This window comes from Lygodium microphyllum, chromosome 22 (assembly GCF_053477565.2).
Source record: "Lygodium microphyllum isolate KBCC chromosome 22, Lygodium_microphyllum_v1.1.10, whole genome shotgun sequence".
In the NCBI taxonomy this organism is placed as follows: Eukaryota; Viridiplantae; Streptophyta; class Polypodiopsida; order Schizaeales; family Lygodiaceae; genus Lygodium; species Lygodium microphyllum.
The window spans coordinates 98,331,550-98,346,829 of record NC_141156.1 but is presented as its reverse complement, the minus strand read 5'-3'; the positions used below and the strand labels follow the sequence as shown (position 1 = coordinate 98,346,829).

The 15,280-nt window shown below is 40.1% G+C and overlaps 1 protein-coding gene across 20 annotated transcripts in view; it reads left to right on the top strand.

Annotated features, from left to right (window-relative positions):
* The window catches only part of LOC148017431 (CAAX amino terminal protease family protein), an 80,137-nt gene extending 65,894 nt beyond the window's left edge, over window positions 1-14,243 (top strand). The window contains exons 5-8 of one of the 20 annotated variants that reach the window (XR_015687952.1): window positions 5,611-5,735; window positions 6,133-6,200; window positions 6,342-6,466; window positions 13,998-14,015. Coding sequence is in view for 16 of the 20 variants with exons in the window: in XM_087663369.1 (XP_087519495.1) it covers window positions 5,611-5,735; window positions 6,201-6,263; window positions 6,342-6,466; window positions 11,438-11,585 (461 nt within the window). In the remaining 4 variants the exon portion in view is untranslated. Of the gene's footprint in view, window positions 1-5,610; window positions 5,736-6,132; window positions 6,264-6,341; window positions 6,467-10,967; window positions 11,319-11,437; window positions 13,277-13,320; window positions 13,935-13,997 lie in introns of those variants that run through there. The other 19 variants (XR_015687950.1, XR_015687949.1, XR_015687951.1 and 16 more) reach the window with 19 other exon arrangements.
* The last annotated feature ends 1,037 nt before the right edge of the window (window positions 14,244-15,280 follow it).

Below are 15,280 nucleotides of genomic sequence, written 5' to 3'. Positions count from 1 at the left end.
AATTTATAGATTGCAGAATGGAAAGGGACAAGGTGAGGACAATCTAGTAGCAGAAAGAGTACTTCTCAAGTGCATGTGACATACTAGCACCTGTACTGGCACAAATGTTCAATAGGGCTGTTTGCGAGGGATCCTTGGAATTTGGTCAGACCATACCATAGTTCCACTATTTAGAAGTGGTGATCCTTTGATCACTAACAACTATAGGACCATCATTGTTGGCCATACATTGACCAAAATCTATGAATCCATATTGATATATGAGCTAGTGCATGGGCTGAGAGGAGTGATAGAAGAGCACACGGACAAGCTAGTTTTAGACATGGATGCACCACATTGGATCACATCCTCACACTCAATGAATATTGAGGAAGAATGGGTTCGAGGCAAGAAGATTTGCTATTTTCTTTGTAGACTTCTTTAAGGCATTTTATATAGTACCTTGAGCATGTTTTTTGTAGAGATTGTAGGAAATTGGTGTGCAAGAAGGTATGCGGTGGAGCATCTACCAAAATATGAATGTTTGATACCTTAGTTACTCTCTTGTATGGAGCTGAAATATGGGGCTGCAACCGATATACCATAGACAACTGATCCTGCTCTTAGACCACATTGACATAGAGAGAGACCACCATGATGGTTGGGATCACATAGAGAGGCCATTGAAGCAAGGATGATATCACATATGATTAGGGATAAGGCCTCTACACTACACCCTATTATCAGAGTAGAACTAGGGGCAACACCCATGGTTGTAGAGGCACTCTTTAGAGTAGTGACATTCCTGCATAGGAGATGGGAGCTCGCACATCATAGATACTCTAGATAGGCATTGGTCTCTTCCAAAAAGCTAGTAGAGGAAGGGGAGAAAGATTGTTAGTACTCACAGATGACAACACGGATGAGCTTGCATGTTGAGCTAAAAATGCATTAGCTTCCTTAAAACAGCTCGAAACATGGTTAATTAATGAATTAAACCTCTTTATTAAAAAGAAACACGATCCTAGGGAGTTTCTTTGTCCCATAAGCAGAAACCCTATTTGGGAGGACCCAAACTTTCTATACATAGACAGGCTGCCTTCCACTCAGCCCTAATCCCACGTTTTTACAGCTGCTATATCTTTGTAGTGCACACCCCCTTTGTAGAGGAGATCTCAGCTTGAGCTCTGTTCACCATTGCTGTCTACCACTTGGCACCTGCTGCCCAACCTTCTATTGCTGTTGGCAACTATTTCTAGCCCTCTTCTCATTGCTATCCAGCTAGGTGACCTCTGTTCACACCTGTTTGAGCTGCCGCCTAGCTGTCTACCAAACCTAGAGTGTTGCTTTTGCAGCTGTATGGCCTTCTACAGCCTGCATTTTTCCCTAACAGCTGTTGTTTGCCAGCTGACATCATCCATAGCTGTGTTTCAGCGTGATTGCTGGCATCCTACCTGATTTGACCCTTTGGCAGCTGCCACATCATTAGCCTGATTTGGATTTTTCTGATCTGCACCTTCTTCTGCTTGTCTAACATTGATCCACCATCATACTGCTGTGTTTGTTGCGGCTGACACCTTTCGAGGCTGCCTGCTGTGTTTTGGGATTTTGGGATTTGTCAGAGTACTACACACTCTCCACAGCTCATTCCTTTTGCTGCGAGATCCTTGAGATATGGGAGTTCGAGGTTCAATATTCTTCATTCCATAGTGTGTTTGCTGCATTGAGCATCGTATCTTATTTAACATTCATTTATTATCATTCATGCTTATTGTCTCTGAGTTATCGTGATCCTAATCATGTTTCTTTATCGGTTTGTGCGTTTGTTGTATGATTGTGTTGTGTTTTTTTGTTAGAGCATTTCTTTATATGGTATTAGAGTTAGGTACTCTTTGAAGAAACTTAGGCCCTTGATCAAAAGACTCTTCTCAAAAGTAGGTACTACAAAAGGGAAGATTACTTCAAATAATTCTTTGTTGCTTCAGACTCATGAGCCAAATCCATCGAGAAACGAGTAGGAGTGGGTTACATATCTTGCTCCACAAGAATTTGACATGGTTGGAGAGACATCGGATTACCTTGGAGTCTTGAGACCTTACGAGATCACACAAGTCGAGTAGGACCTCATCCTCATGCATTGGACTCAACAAATTGAAGGTAAATCTGGGTTTTCTCCTTTAGATTCGGTGCACGCGACTATTGATTTTGTAGAAAGGATAGAAGCTCCACTTGAGATTGGCCATCCTATGGCCGAAACTAGCATGGAGTATAAACCTATCATTTGTTCACCTCCTATATCTACTCTAGTCCTAGGTACATTGTTATTTACTTCACTCTTTTGCAAATACTTCCTCTAAGTAAGATTTGGGTAGCTCTTCAAAGAAAATATTGGTTCATTGGGTGAAGAAGATAGATATCTTTTCATAAACACAAAATAAGGTGAGGAAATCAAAAAGTTGTTACCACAAGTTGTAAGTTTTTCTTTATCTTTCTTTCTTTTAGTTTTCCCTTCTCAAGGTCAAGTCGGTGAATCATCTCATTTTTCATTTTAGTTTCCATCTCTAAATCAACAAAATCTATTTAATGCATATGTATCATCATTTACATTATAGTTTCAAAATCCACCCATCCCACTTCTTCTGTTGTATCACCATTATCATTCACACCATTTACATTTCCCTTTCAAACTCTAGCTATCCAAGTACACATCACATTGGGGGAATCTTCAAACAGAGGCACATCTTATTCCTTTAGGTCCTTTGCTTTTGCAAGCTAGTTGGTGGAGGTGCACTGGTGGTGGGGGTTTATCCCTCAACCCAACCATCCATAGGGATCTATACATATGGTTATCCCATCCATGTGTTTGAAGCTCCACCCTATTATCCCATCTCCTAGGTAGTCATATAGTTTGCCAATATGTCATTATCTAGTGGGCCATCCTATACCTTGGTGGCATTTGGACCATCTATTAGTTAGTCATCTCCAATGGGACCTCCATCTAGAATCACCATGCTTGGCACTTCGATGCCACATGCAATGCCTAGTTTCCCATAATTCTATCCTATGCCACCCACCTAGCCCCCACTAGCTATCCATTCATCCTTATTAGCCAAGCATGTGTCTATGGATAAGACTCGTTCTAATGGGTTGAAATTTGCCACTTGGTCTAATTTGATGCGGCATGTCTTGGATTCCCAAGGATTGTGGGAATGTGTCCAAGGTTAAGAACCGCAGCTTGACCCTTGTTTGTTCTCATACGAGTTTGTTCGCTCTTGGAAGAGTAGAAATGTTGTAGTCATAGTCAAGTTGATGCAAGGTCCTATGCTTGAATTTCACTTCCAACTCCTACACTTTGACCTTGTCTCAAAGTGTTGGGTACATCTTGTTGAATGCTATGTGGCTCCTAATCATACTTGCTGTATAAACCTTGACCATGAGCTCTAAGAGTTCAAAATCACTGAGGGGGATGATTTGTCTATCAAGTTGGTTGAGTATTGGTGATTACTCTCGTTGAAATTGCCACAATTGGGTCACCCAAGTCACCGGATCATCATGTTACTTTGTTCATGAATAAATTTTACCGCAAATACTTTCTTTTTTATCCAGCAAACTATGCTTAGCCAAATATGCCCACCTTCTTTGAATTTGAGTGTCGGCTATTGTGTTATGCTCTATGATTTGATCAATTTCATGAGACCTCTTCATTTTTCTCTTTAGAGGGGGCCTTGACTTCCTAGAAAGTGAAGCAAGGTGGTGGCAAGAGCAACACCAAGATTGAGTTGGGTAATGAGGCACAAAGTACCACCCCTCTAGGATTGAAATCGGGTTGGCAAAACATTCCCAAAAGGAACAGACACAATCAACATTGCCAAAAGGCCAGTGACTTTGATGAGGACTGTTGCTCAAAGGCGAAGGCCAGTCTGTCCCCTCAAGCACATCAGGTGATGGCCCTTCTACTCTGCCTCCACAGCCGAGAGGAGGTCATTCTCCAGCCCAGCAGGGTGGATTTGTTGTTCACATGGCAGCTGGATCATCTTTTCCCTCTTCACTCCAGGAGTTGTCAGAAATGTCTGCCCACCCTACTGTTTTGGACCTTAGTCCTTGGGCACTTCTCTTTTTTGAGGATAGACTTGTCGGAGCTTCCCTCTACATGGAGTACGCAACCAGAAGTAGTTGCACCCACTCTCCCTAGAGATCCTTTGATCTAGCAGATCTTGGAGCTTTGCATTGGTTCAGATGGCGGCAACACTGACTGCATACCTCTCACACCTCCTGCTTGCACATCTGTTGATTCTTGCAGGGAGCTTTAGTCTAGCTTCACTATTCCACTCCACATTTCTAGTCTTACTTACCTACATCTTTAGCATGCTCACCTTTTAGTAGTGGAGATCATCATCACACCTCACACATTGCACTCACAAGTACTTTCATTGCAGTTGAGGTATGCATGTTTTATGGTCTTTTGTGGTATTTTTACTCCTAACTTGTCTTTGGCAGGTTGACACTAACTGATTGCAGGACCTGCCAGTTGATCGGAGTGAAGACTTGGATCGCTTGGCTCTTCTTCGTTGCCCTTCTTGGATGGGGCTTTATACTCTGGACCAGCAAGGAGTCTTTTCCTCCCGCGGCCGAGTTCTTGCCTTCCTTGAGGCATCCTTGGAGGTCATTCATTTCATAGATTTTCAACTGGACATATAGTTCACTCTTCTTCCTGGAGTGGTGCTCCTTTCCCCCATTGACATTGACATCTTGGGGAGAGAGGGGGTGCTTACTTCTCCTTCCACCATTTGATGGTGAGAGGGGGTGGTCTTCTACTATTGGTTTCTACAGGATTTTGAGTACTTCAGAGACATCATCATTATTGTACTTTGTAATATTATCTGTATCAGAGTGTGCCATGAGGAAGTCGAGATGCAGGAGTATTTTTAATGCAAATGTAGTGCATATGCCCAGACATGAGAGAGATACCATACATTGTTCTAGGGGCAGCATACCATACAGTTGATGATTAGTACACCAGATTAGATATATTTGGGCCACAATGTACTAGAGATCCAGAGAGTCAGAGCATCCCTAATATTGGTAGGTAAATGGGACAGAGTATGACAGACAGCTATGATAGAGTTCTATCATGGGGAAGCACTTGTTCGGGGACATTCAGACACAAGGATTGTGAGACTGAGAGGGGTGTAGAGGTCACAGGAGATCAAAGTTGCATGACAACCCAGTGAACTGAAGAAGGCCCTACTCACACTGGAGAGAGGTCACTTTGATTTGACAGCAGCATGAGATATACTTGGCCTGTGGTGCCAGCTCTTGTACCCAAGAGATACTCAGGAGCCCCCCAAAAAAAGAAAAAGAAATAACAAGGTACCTTGATGCATGTGGAAGAAAATCCAGCCTTCTCATGTTCTCATGTTTTGTTTGTGTAAACATTTTGTAAGATGTAGAAAATATTTTGACAGAAGCTTGACAACATTTCCTGAATATCTACTGTCATGTGGCATCAATCAGTTTTAACTGTTTTGGTTAGCACCCTCTTTCTGAATTTTTGCTGTATATGTTTCCAGATAATTTGGGCAGGAATTTCTAAGTAAATTGATTAAATATTGCTGCCTTGTTCAACAACAGATCACGTTGAAGTTTGGCACCTTGGAGTTGTCCTGGGTTTGGTGGTTGTCATATCAAGTGCTCGTCAGTTTCTTCTTCAAGTCTGGCACGATTTTTCAGAATCAACTAATGTGGCTAATAAGCAGGTATACCTGTATTTTTGAGAAAAAACTGGTCCAACTATGAAGTGAAAAGAGTTTGAGATGGCCATGTGGTGTATGATGCATTTATAGGCTGATTTAGTGGCAGTTATCTGTTTTTCTGGCTGATCACAGACTGAGAGGCTTCAACTTCATCTAACTGTTTTGTTTTTCTTCTAATTACACGCATTGGTTCCTATTCAATTTACTTTTGGCATTCTTATAAATTCAATTGAGTATTTCTAAATTATAGCAAGTGGCCTAAGCATCATCAGTTCACTTCTGGTAGTGATGTTGTGCAATTGAGAAAGAAAACCGTTAATTGCTTTCTTTGAAATATGTTCTGTGCATGATTGCATTTTCCCTTATGGAGTAAAAAGTTGCAATTATCCTCTTTTTATAGGAGTCCACAACTTTGGAAGGACTAGTATCTTATACACCATGTAATGAAGATAGCATTTGTTCCATTAGGTACTTGGGCCCCTGAAACCAAGTGATTATCTTACTGTTGCAGTTTTGTCAGGCATTAGTGAGGTACATCTTTTCAATTGATATGTTTCTGAGGTTTTTCAGAGTACCAAAAAAGAGCTGACATGGTAATGTTTAATTTAGGAGTTGCTGTTTCGTGGGGCCTTACTACCACTGATTGGTTTAGATTGGAAGGGAGCTACACTGGCTGGAATATTCTTTGGAGCATTGCACTTGAATGGTGGCAGAAATATGGCTTTTGCAGTTTGGTAAGTCAAAACCAACCTATGCTGCCCATAAGGATGCTTTTTGGGTAAGTTGTGAACGTGTGATTGTGCCTATTTTCAAAATAGGATCTCTTTTATTTTGTTGGAAAAATGGAGCTTACGTTCATGCACAAAGAACTTCATGTCTTAGCTGCACTAACTAGAAGGGTGCTACTCTCACAAATATACTGAAAGATTTGTGATATAGTTGGACAATCTCACGTCTATAGTGTCAGCTCCTTGTTATTAGGTGTGAAGATATGCTAGGGTTTGCACTGAGCAAACACAGCATGCATGACCAAGACTGAAACACAAAGACTCAAATAGAGACCAGCAACTCTAAATGCAAAATGCAAAATGCAAAACGAAAAAACTCAAACATAGAGACAAACATAGAGACAATAAATTTTGAAGTGAATGAATGTTGTAAATGAATGTAAGAGTGTACGGAATGCCCAAGGGTAGAGCAATATGCCGGAGACGGATCCCAAGTGCAGTGACTGCTAGTTGGAGTGTAGGAAACACCAAATGTTGATCACACCAGTGTCAAGGAATTGAGGCGACAACAGGAGAGGTGTTTGCGGATGTAGATAGCCTAGTAGATAGCAAAAATGTAGGTATTGCAAGAGTCGCTTGGTGGGAGAGATGGGAGCAGCTTGTCGCTTGGCATTGGATGCTGAAAATGCAGGCCGATTAGGTGCTATGATGATGCAACAAATGGACATCTCCAAACAGCAAGGCGATGGCTGAAAAGAAGCCACCTAGGGCTATATAGTGATGGGCTGCAATTGGTGATGGTTGGACAGCAAATGGTAGGTGGCTGATGGCTGAAATCTACACGATAGAGTGAGAAACCTGCACAAGAGGATAAGAGTGAATGGTGGGCAGCCTGTCTATTTATAGATGTTGAAGGGTGCTCCGAAAAATTTGGGTTTTGGTGGATGATTGCAAATCTCTTGAACCCGCATCAAATTTTCTTTTTTCATTAATTAAGTGTATTTTGGGGCTGCTTAAAAATGCTAATTAGCTGTAAAGCGTGTTTTAGCTCAACAACTCCTCTCAGGTCCAAAAATGAGCCTAAATGGGAAGGCCGGCAATGTTTGTCCCAAGGCATTCCACTAGCCAGGGCATTGAACAAAAGGTGCATGTTGGTTGCCTAGTGGCCTATCGAGACTATAGAGGTGATGGTTATCTTACCAAGGGAGTCCAAGTAGTCACCCTAGGGAGGACAGGGCATCGGACAAAGGGTGCTCGCCCAATGGCCTACCAAGCTCTACAAGGGCTGATGGAACCGCATTGAACTTTTGTTTGTTTGTTTACTTTTTTGTTTTGTTTTTTTTTAATTTTTAATTTTGGTGAAAAGTTAATTTTAGGGATGGCGGCCGATTAAGTAATAGTGACCGAGAAGATAGGAGTAGGGATGGTACACCCAACACATCACAAAACAATACAAGCTTACCTAATCACTCGAGAATGTTAATGATGAGAGAAAGGGTAATGAAGTATCATGGAAAGAAGGATGGTGGTGTTATCCGCTGGTGAAAACAACTTAGGATCCGTCTAGTGGTGCTCTGCACAATGGGATGCATGGTATGCTATATGCTGAAGAATGCTCATGTAGTGGGTACCACTTGGACAGTGTCCCTTGTGGGGAAATTGTTTACTTGCCCAAGCACCCTAGTACAAAGAGGATGAAATCATGCAATGCATAGGGGACCGTACAACAAGGGGGGAAGGCCGATGTCAAAGACAAGTGTCGAAACCTGTAGAATACCAAGAAGGGTAGGACCCCCCTCTCAACGTGGATGTCAATGTTGAAGAAGGAAAAAGTACCTGAAGATGTCGGTCTTCGTGTGGTGTTAAGTACCATGTGGACGAATATGATGAAGCATCCCTATTGGAAAAGCAAGGCATAGCAACAGGGAAGGCCCGTTCCGAGCCTTAGGAACGGATTAATGTGTTCCGGCATGTGTCTACCAGCGAAACGCCCATGGAACGTTCCTGTCCGTTCCCAGTCTCGTTCCTGCCCGTTCCAACCCCGTTCCGGACCGTTCCAACAGCTATTCCCTATTTGCACTGTCCCCAAATTTGGGGCATTTCAGATCAGGGATTGCCTCAAATTTGGGGCTTTTTCAGCAAGGATTTGGGGCATTGGTCTTGGTTGCAATATTCCCAATTTTAGGGCATTTTAGATCAAGCATTGCCCCAAATTTGGGGCTTTTTGAGCAAGGATTTGGGGCATGGAATTGGCTGCAATGTCTCCAAAAGGATTGCCTAAAATTTGGGGCTTTTTCAGCAAAGATGTGGGGCATTGGACTTGGCTGCAATGTCCCCAATTTTGGGGTATTTCAGATCAAGAATTGCCACAAATTTGGGGTTTTTTCAGCAAGGATTTGGGGCATGGCATTGGCTGCAATGTTCCCAAATTTGGGGCATTTCCAATGTGTTGACTGAATTTTATATATATGTATGTATGTATGCGCCGTTTCCCCTATTCCCGTTCCCCAATTCTAAGCATTCCCCCTGTTCCGAGGGGTCCCGTTCCCGTTCTCGTTCCTCGTTCCTTGTAACTATGGAGCAAGGATAGAAGTCACTGCCATAATAACATCATGAGAGATACTGCCATAGGAGGGGAAGCCTCCATGCTGGTAGAAGAGCAAAACTCCAAGTAGATAAAACCATGAAAGGAACGGCACACATCTTTTCTCTCCAGCTCAGGAAGGACTGGTGCAAGCTTGCATGTTAGCCCTATACTGAAAAACAAAACCTTGCAAAAGAGATAAAAAGTTTTCAAGCACAGAGGTGAGTATAGAGATGCTAAAAAAAAAAACCGAAAATAAAAGAAAGCAAAAGTAAGTGCAATGCAACAAGCATGTAAGTATGCAGTAGAAGTCCAAAAAGGAAAATGCTAAGTGTGTGGCCATCATCGCATACGGCGAGGTGGGGAAGTGGTTCTAGAAGGTGCAATGGATGTCCTAGGAATGGATGTGTAAAGTGTAATAGGGGAGCCACAAGCAGACCAATCAGCCAATCCTTACGGCACTGACTCCACCCATTCGCATCATCCCACACTCTCATTTCTTTTGATACTCTCACTTTCTTCCATATTCTTCTCTTCTTTCTCCATCTTGTCCATTGTTTTTCACACCCTGTGAGGGGGACATTACGGTTCATGGCTTTTGCATCCATCTCCACTTGGTGTTTATTGTGGTGTTCTAATGTTGTGTACCAGTGTGGCATTTTAGAGAGGGGTTCTATTGTTGCATTCAATTGTGGTGTTCTACTGTGGGGCTTTATTGTGGTGCTTTACTGTGGCATTCTATTGCTGCATTTTGCAGCTTGGCCCACTTCATGGCATTTGAGGATTGTGTTTTGCTCCCTTGACAACTAGTGATCTCCTTACTTATTTTCGATGGCACTAGAGGAATGCATTCTTCAATCTACTTGTGAGAGGAGGTGCTACATAGGCATAATTCTTGATGAATTTATGATACAAGTGCCTATTATGTGTTGAGCTAAAATATGCATTACTTACTGATTAGCCTCTTAAACAGCCCCAAAACACACTAAAAAATGCTCTTTAAAAGTAAAAACCCTAAAACGGGGAGCAGTTTGAGAGTTCAGTGGAAACCTAATTTTTGGGGCACCCTTCCACATCTATAAATAGACAGGTTGCTCCTATTTAGATTCATTCCGTCTGTGCAGGTTTCTCACTCCACGTGTAGATTTCAACCATCAGCCTCTTCCTGCGTGGCTGTCCATCCCTCGAGATTGCTGCCACTCTATCTGTGTTTGCTCTTGCTGTTGGCACCTTTATCCATGCTGATGTGAGCTGCTGGTGACATCATCATCTGCTATGATCCAATCATCCAGTCATCGCCAACCACATCAGACACTGTTTCAGCTTGCTATTTACAATAGACTGCGCAGTTTCTAGTTTCCGATTGGTGGTACACTGCTGCATTTACTACTTTCTAGCCTCTAGACTGTTGCATTTTGGTGACCAGCTTGCTGCCATTCACTATTCAGCACTCCTATACTCCGACTGGTGGTTACAAATTTTGGATCCATCTCCGGTGGACGTCACACTCCGACATTGCTCTGCCCTTGAGCACACTGTACACTCTTACATTCATTTACAACATTCATTCACTTCAGAGTTGTGTTCTCTCTCTCCCTTATTCTGTTTGTGTTTGAGTTTTAAGTTTTGCTCTTTATGTCTGTGTCTGTCTCTTTGTGTTTTTGTTGTGGTCATACACTTTGTGTGTCCTCAGTGCAAACCCTAGCAGTTTTCTTCACATTATAGACATGAGTTGGTGTTGTTTACGAGACTATAAAAGAAGACCGTAAGCCTGCATATATTTGTGCCCTTGCTTCCTTTGAAGATGGCAAATAGGGTTTCTTATTATGAACTTGGTTAAACAATTGTGTCATGCGACAACTGACACTCAAATTGTGAGAGAGAGTTTTGTTTTTCAATATGTTCACAAGTTGTTGTGTGTAGTTTGTTTTCAAGGATTGTCTTGGATGCTTGAGATTAGCAATCAACTCCAATGCCATTATGGAGGCCCAAGAGTTCACTTGATTTGGTTAACAAGTCCATTCATGAGCAGTAGGAGCAAGTGATATAGAGTGCCTCAGCTTTACTCATTGCTTATCAATTCTTGAACATTACTTGTTTGAGAGTTCCTAGTTTTTTTCTCATAAAGTATATTAAATTAATTGCAACTTGGGACTAACAGAGTAGTATTTAAGATCTTACTTTTCTACTATTGCATTTGTATAAATTGTAGAACATAAAATGATTTGGTACATGCTTTGTTTTTTTTGGCTTATGAAATCCAACATTCAAATAGATTTTCTTAATGTAAATCCTTGTTTCATTGAAACATGTTATAAAGTACATATATTTTGACCATATTTTTCATACACAACTATTTTACATGGTTTTGTTTTCCTTTTTCAATTAAACAGGGCCTCATTTGTTGGGATCCTCTATGGATTTGCATGTTTATATACCCATAGTGTTATAGTGCCCATGGTAGCACATTTGCTCAATAACCTTGTGGGTGCTACTTTGTGGAAAATGAATGAAGAAAGTCAGTATCTTGGGCCACCCTAGAAAACACATCTATGTTGCCATCAAGATTTTCAATATATGTGTAAGCAACTCGTTGATGCATTGGGTTTGTAGTCATGGTGCACAAGACATCCACTCCTATTAAACTTGTGCTGTATTATGAAATGTGTGACGATTGGACTTGTTGCTTGAATTGGATATCCTTGTGCGGATGGTGAAGATGGTGTATACCAAGAACAAACTCCATCAATGTCTCTGATGATCATTGTACTTGTCAAGCCAAGTGGACCACTCCATTGAGATTGCATATATGTGATTTTGTTAAGGTGCTTCATCCATTGTAATAATTTTATGTGTTGCAATTGATGAAATGTTTGCTACCCGACAACTAGAAGAATTGATTCCTTGTGGGTGCATATATCTGAGATGTTGAAGACTAAAGCACCATAGATGAAGGGAGAATGTGCTTAACTGTGCAAACTCAAATAGGCACATGGGGAAGAGCCATGGATACATGGGTTGATGTAATTTGGATCCATTTCCTTTAATAGCAAATTGGGCCGATATCAATCGTTTTCATCAAATATGTATGAGAATGAAGATTCATCAATTATTCGGGATGGAAGTAACAATAATCATGTATGTAGTGGTTAATTGGCTAGTTGCAAGTCTGGACAAGACAATGATATAGTCCGCCTTGCGGCATGTAGCCCCATAGTTTGGAATGAGTTTGAGCGTACCATCATCAAAGGTTAATTACAAGCAATGATAGGACCTCTACCTCTCTAGGTATGAGCAACCTCTATCTAGGTGGACATAGAAGATGTTGCACCTTATGTTTGAGGAGGGTCTATGTTTGAGCTTTAGCAAAAAGAACATTGGGTCCAAAGTAGTCTCAAAAGTGAGAATGATCTCTCCTAATCTCATAATATACAATGTAGCAACATGTGCTTTGTAGCCTTTGCCTCCATCCTACATAGCTAGCAAATATGATTGTCTATTGTAATGCATCGTATCTCCTTGTTTGCCCTTAATTAGTGTGAGGAGGTCTAGAGATAGGTTGTGGGCATGTGATAAAATCCTCCTCTATGAGGTGTAGGAAGTGTACTTGGTATTAAATCATATTTGTACCTACTTGCTATGTAGGAATCTATGTGAGGCTTGTACTAGGGCCCCCAACTTTGTCTATGTAGTTTATCACTCTTTGATTGCTCCGAGAGTAAGCATATGGTCTAGTTTAGTATTGAAACCAATGTGCCTTGCAACTTGGCCGTTATCTCTCTATCCAACAACTCAACTGATGCTCAATGATAGGATCATAGATTTTGGTCAAACAATGGCCAACATATTGGTTTGGTAAATTGTGGGGTCTTTGCTCTTGAAAAGAGGTGTAATCATGTGATAATCCAAACTATCAAGAAAACCCTCACAAATAGCCCTTTGATAAACATGTATACTAGGATTGGGAAAAATGTACATCACAAGTGAATTAGAAATGCTCTCTCTATCATGTGTGTAATGAGGTGCATTGCCTACCTACACAAACCATTTGATTTTAAGCATATGAATGTAGGTGAATCAATGGATGCATTTCTCACAAAAGTTAAGGATATGAATGCGGAACGTGTAGGCAATGAAATCATGTATTGCGCTTTCGCTTGTGATGAAGGTTAACCTCTTATGCCTTCACATTTAATGACTTAACTACTATTGGATGAAGAACAATCTAGGTAGAATCATTTTGTGATATATACAATTGATTAGACATCTTTTGTAGGTCATCATAGAGGAAAGGAGAAAGATCCTTTTGTTGGTGGTTAAAAGCCTTTTTTGAGAACAAGATTCTACACATTTTGTTCAAGAGGATCATGGATTTACCACCTTGCAGTTATGATCCTTTTATGCATGACATATATATGCAAATTTATTATTTAGGTATTTGGTATTTTGATAGTACTAGTGAGGATATTACTCCTAATAAGGATTTGTTTTGCTCTTTACCAATGCTTATTTAGTGTACCATCAACATTTCATATCCTCTTAAAGATGTTGGTGAAGTGCAACTTACATAGCTAATGGTAGCATAGTTACTCTTATTAATGCTTGATGTATTAGGAATTAGAAAAAACCTCTTTTAGTATTTTCCAATAGAAAAGTATAGCTTACATATGCTAATGAAAAGTGTAGCTTTATGTCCCTTTAAAAGAAAAAAAAACTTATAATCATAAAAGTTGGTCTTACAACATATTTATGGATGAAAACACAAATTTCATGATGAGAGAAGTGATATTTTTGTTACATTAGAGATTTTATACTATAGACATTATACAATGGATGTCTGTGAGAGGCTTCCATGTGATGCATGCGTTGTTATTGCTAGTTTTGTGGATATGCCTAGTTGTGGCATGCACCTTTTGGCCACTTGAGTTATGGTTCCTTGTTGCATCTTGTTAGGCAAGACATGGCGTTTGATTGGCCAAATTTGTAGGCTTGTGCAAAATATGTATGACTATATTTTTGTAACATTATGTTGGTTGCAATTCCTAAGAATTGCTATGTTAGGTAATTAAGAAGTTTTGTGTAGTATTTAGAGATGTTTGTGATCATATGAGGATACATTCTATTAGTGGCTATTTGTAATTTGACACATGCCTTAATGACGGCAATAGATCAATGGATTTATATGGATCTACCCCTCCAAGTTAAATTGAGAGATATTTATGTGTTTTAACATTAGTCTTTTGAGAGGAAATGAACTTTTATGGCACTTTGAACCCAATACAAAAGTTTATTTTCTCCTCTGTGGTGAATATGAACAAAAACCACTTTAAGGAAGTGGCCACAACAAGATAGGACAATAAATCAAAATAAGTAAGAAAGTGTATATTTTCATGGGCACATTTGAGATATTTTTCACGTAGAGTAGGAAAATTTTTAGTGCTCTCAATCAAAATCCTCCTTTAAAAAAATTAAGCAAAAAATTTCATAGAAAATACTTTAATAATTTACAATCTATTCTTATAAGGATAATGAGCATTTGGTAAACAATATCAACTTTTTTAATAGCTCCAAATAATATTTCCAAGTGCTATTTTGATTGATTTCATTTGCTTTTCAAAATGTAATTTCTCTAAATAGTGTATTCTCCCTTGAAACTTGTTCTAAAATTTTGATTGTACCATCTAATAATTTATATTATAATCAGATAGGTTTTGGGCCATATATGTAGCTTGCAACCACTTTTGTGGTGAATTCCAAGACGCATTGTTCTTCTTATCTATGTTAAGAATTGGATGGGTTATGTATAGACCATGGAGTTAAGTATAGGACCGAAGAGCTTCATGCATTTATGGCTAAAAAAAGGTATGAAGTATCAATATGCATGCCTTACATTCCACAATAAAATGGACTAGTTGAGAGGAAAGTCATTGCTCTTATTGAGGTGGCAAGATATGATATTGTGGTTGAGAAAAAAAGCAACATACACAAAAAGCACATATTTTTTCTCATAATTGATGGTTGAAAGCTATTTGTGTGCTAACTCCATACTAAATAGGTGCACAACTAAGGCTTTGCAAATAGTTATTCTTTATGAAGCTTGGCAAGCTAGAAAGCCTTTTGTTGCACATTTGTTCGATGCTTGGCTTTTGCTCTTTTCCTAGAAAAAAAATGTACAAGGGAGAATGGAATGCTCAATAGAAGGGGATTGGTAATGATGAGATATTTGCACCTACTTT